This window comes from Sinocyclocheilus anshuiensis, unplaced genomic scaffold (assembly GCF_001515605.1).
Source record: "Sinocyclocheilus anshuiensis isolate Anshui unplaced genomic scaffold, SAMN03320099.WGS_v1.1 scaffold714, whole genome shotgun sequence".
NCBI classification, from domain to species: Eukaryota; Metazoa; Chordata; class Actinopteri; order Cypriniformes; family Cyprinidae; genus Sinocyclocheilus; species Sinocyclocheilus anshuiensis.
In genome coordinates, this window is record NW_015546068.1 from 610545 (window position 1) to 614674 (window position 4130).

The window sequence follows — 4130 nt, forward strand, 5'->3', positions numbered from 1 at the left end:
AATATTTGACAAGTCATATTGCTGAATTTTTTCCAAAGAGTTGTAGTGATGGTGCTCTAAAGGGGTTGGTTACATTTAGAGATGCTAGTTTTTGGAGAGAAAAATATTAAAGCTTCTATCTCTAATATGTATCAGTTAATATCTCACAAATATGTTTGTGTTCTCTGACCCTTCAGCAAGCGCCCCAGGAATGTTTGAGTGTGGTCAGATTAGTGTGGTAGAATTAAACCGCAGCCCAGGAATGTGTGTATCACAGACGAGCCAAAAGCCGCAGTGTTCATGTCCACCTCGTGATTCTGTCTTCCCTCTCTTTCTCTGTGAACAGAATTGTTCGTGTGAGGTGTCAGTAAGTAACCACAGAACGGTCTGTCTGTCTGCATGATGTTGCGAGCTGCAGGTTTGTGAGATTTGTGAGAGCTGTGGTCAGATGTGACTTGCATGCGGTCAATGTGTGATCACGCGCAAGTTCCGGAGCTTGAAGGGGAACTGCGTTTTCAACCGCACAGTTGCAGAGGCGTCCACACACACAAACACACACACGATTGAAGCTGATCGGCATGCCAGACTGTTCAACACTTGAGCTGCAGAACAATGAATGAGTTTGTCTGCAGACGCTAATCACTAACCGTGTCTGTAAACTCTGAACCCATGTCTAAACTTTCAGTGTGATTGATTCAGCAGGTTGATTTAATCATTAGCATCAGTTGGGTTAATGTTGACTTCCGTTTAGATGCTCTCTTTGGTGTGCTGACACTCACAGTGCCAATAATGAAAAATAATTTCTGTATGACTAATCTGTCTCACTCTCTCTGTCAGGTTCCCCTGCAGCTGATAGAAAGTGTAGAATGTCGGGACATGTTCCAAATGCACATCACCTGCAAAGACTGCAAGGTCATCAGGTGAGACTATCTATATCAACCCTCTATGCACACCTTGGCAATAGAATCACCATTGGCTGGTAAATTTTCTATCATTATTTTTGTATCTGTGTGTCTGTCTATCTATCGTTCTATCTATCTATCGTTCTATCTATCGTTCTATTTATCGTTCCATCTATCTAAAAGATAGATCTAAATCTATCTAAAAATGTATTGTTATTTTTTTTAAGCTGACTGGCTACTATTATGACTTTAGTTGAAAATGTAATCAAATTTGTATGGCCATTTTGTACAGAAATCCATGTCGACCCAAGTCTGTATTTGATGTTCTCTTTCATTGTCTCAGTGTGTCTCTGATGCAGTAGATCTAATGTGTGTTTTGACAGGTGTCAGCTTTCCACATTTGAGCAGTGTCAGGAGTGGCTGAAGAGGCTGAGCGCTGCGGTCCGTCCCCCGTCCCAGATAGAGGAGCTCTTTTCCTTCCCCTTCCACGCATGGTGCGTGGAGAAGGAGCAGCACGGGGATCTGTGTAGGCCAGGTACTGTCTGACTTTCTCAAACTTAATCCGTGTTCTTGAGGCTGAAATTAGATAATTAGGCTGAAATTTTAGATAACACAAATAGTTTTATTTCAGTATTTCCTGCTAGTCTTGCATAGCCAGAAAGCTTTATATGAAGGAAAAATAATAGCAAAACTCGAGAACTTGTTGATTTGAATGTGAGAACTTGTCATATTAATATTCGTATTTGTACATAGAAATTTACATTCACAGCTCTGATGTGAAAAGCTGAATCTTTCATTTGCACACAGACAATAATCAAAACACCCGTGTTTTGAATTCGAAGTTGCAGATTAATAGTCACATAAACTAAATGACAGACACAATGTGTACGACATAATTACTTTTGCACTTTACTTCAGTTTCGCTGTACAACCACAAGCCAGCACTTACAGCCTCTCAGATCTGGCAGTACAACTTCAAATTCTAGCACTTTGACTTTTGCTACTCCTTTTACGATATTCCTGCAGCAAAACTCACTTGTGCGCTTGTACATGCAGATGTGAGAGCGCAGAAGCGGGGGTGGGGTGGGGGTGCAAATGAAACCATTTTATTGGCATAGCTTTGCCACCTAATGAGTGCACAAACAAGATACTCTTGAATATCTTTACAAAGAACCTCACAAGATTTGTCCAATCCAGTAACTAGTTTTTTGGAAATCCTATTCCTCTTTACCTTCAGGATTCATCTCAGCCTCTCACTCGCCTCTATCTTTCAGGTGATCATGTGATGTCACGTTTCCATAACGAGGTGGAGCGGATGGGATTTGATACTCTGAATGCCTGGAGAGTGTCTGAGATCAACAACAAGTACAAGTGAGTGTTTCTCTCACAAACAGAAGCACATCTGAACTGCTCTGGACACTCGGCAGGTCTTTTCAGGATTAGATGACTTTAGACAGGCATCAGTCAGTCTGAACACACTGCCCTCTGCTTGCGTCCTGGCACAGGTTGTGTTCCGGCTACCCTCAGCTGCTGCTGGTGCCAGCCTGGATTACTGATAAAGAGCTGGAGAATGTGGCCGCCTTCCGCTCCTGGAAGAGGATTCCGGCCGTGGTTTACAGGTCAGTCTTCTTCATTGTGTGTGTGTTTTTTAATTTATTTTTTTTAGTATCTTTTTTTTTTTTTTATACTTTTACTAATTTTGGTACTTAAACTTTTATTTAATTTACTTGCCAAGGAAACATTTTCTAGTTTTTTTTTTTATATTTCTATTTTATTTAGATTTCAATATTTATCTTTTATTTAAGATTTATTTCAAATAATGAAAAATGTTTAATAGTTTTTAATCTGTCGTTCTATTTATCGTTCTCTCATTCTGTCTATTATTCGTTCTGTCTTTCTGTCAATCGTTCTATCAGTTATTGTTCATTCTATTTATCATTCTCTATTTAGTGTATTTAGCTCTCTATATATATTTGTCTGTCTATCTATCTATATCTTCATTGTGTCTTTTTTGTAGTGGTCGACCGATATTTCGCCAAGGCTGATATATCGGCCGATATTTGACATTTTTTAAATATCGACATCGGCCGATAAGTTTTCCAGTTTGGCAGATGCATTCGAGGCGGGACTTTTATTTTGACGGTGTGATGGACTTTATTTGATGTCATCCATCTTCACACTGATCTTCAACAGATCGCTGGAGCTGTGTGAAGTCCCCTCCTGTTTCAAACGCTCCAGCATCATCCCTGTACCCTAGAAACCAAAAATCACTGGACTAAATGACTATTGACCTGTTGCTTTAATGTCTGTGGTCATGAAGTCATTTGAGAGACTGGTGTTGGTCTACGTGAAGGACCCTTGCTGGACCCCCTGCAGTTTGCTTACCAAGCAACAGATATTACCAGACTGACACAGCCCTCTGTACCCACCTCCATCTGTCAGTGGATCACATCCAACACCAGCACCATCAGCACTGGAGCTCCTCAGGGGTGTGTGCTCTCCCCACTGCTCTTCTCCCAAATGACTGCACCTCTAAAGACCCCTCTGTCAAGCTCCTGAAGTTTGCAGATGACACCACAGTCATCGGTCTCTTCCAGGACGGTGACGAGTCTGCTTACAGACAAGAGGTTGAGCAGCTGGCTGTCTGGTGCAATCACAACAACCTGGAGCTGAACACGCTCAAAGCTGTGGAGATGATAGTGGACTTCAGGGGAAACCCCCCTGTACTCCCCCAACTCACCATCATGAACAGCACTGTGGCTGCAGTAGAGTCATTCAGGTTCCTGGGCACCACCATCTCTCAGGACCTGAAGTGGGACACTCACATAGACTCAGCAGAGGTTGTACTTCCTTCGCCAACTGAAAAAGTTCAACCTTCCACAGGCGCAGATGACACAGTTTTACTCAGCTGTGATTGAGTCTGTTCTGTGCCCAACCTTAATGAAGAAACGGGCAGGTAACATCATCACAGACCCCATCCATTTTTCTTTCTGTCCTGACAAGTGCTCCAGTCCCTGCTGCAGAGAAACGGCCCACAACAGGACATCACCACCTCCATGCTTTACTGTATGAATACTATTATTTGGATGGTAAGCTGTATTGGATTTACGCCAGACATATCGTTTGGTGTTGAGGCCAAATAATTCAATTTTAGTTTAATCTGCCTCAGAATCTTCACGGTGTGTTTTGGCAAAGCTCAGTCTGACTGCATGTGGCCTTTCTTGAGGAGTGGATTTTTTCTTGCAACCT

The 4130-nt window shown here is 42.1% G+C and overlaps 1 protein-coding gene across 2 annotated transcripts in view; it reads left to right on the forward strand.

Annotated features, from left to right (window-relative positions):
* Positions 1-4130, forward strand: part of LOC107699659 (myotubularin-related protein 3-like) — a 40941-nt gene that overhangs the window by 18617 nt on the left and 18194 nt on the right. Inside the window, exons 6-10 of one of the 2 annotated variants that reach the window (XM_016500979.1) lie at positions 326-346; positions 817-899; positions 1265-1416; positions 2156-2252; positions 2387-2500. In XM_016500979.1, coding sequence (XP_016356465.1) covers positions 326-346; positions 817-899; positions 1265-1416; positions 2156-2252; positions 2387-2500 — 467 coding nt within the window. The remainder of the gene's footprint in view (positions 1-325; positions 347-816; positions 900-1264; positions 1417-2155; positions 2253-2386; positions 2501-4130) is intronic. The other variant, XM_016500980.1, reaches the window with a different exon arrangement.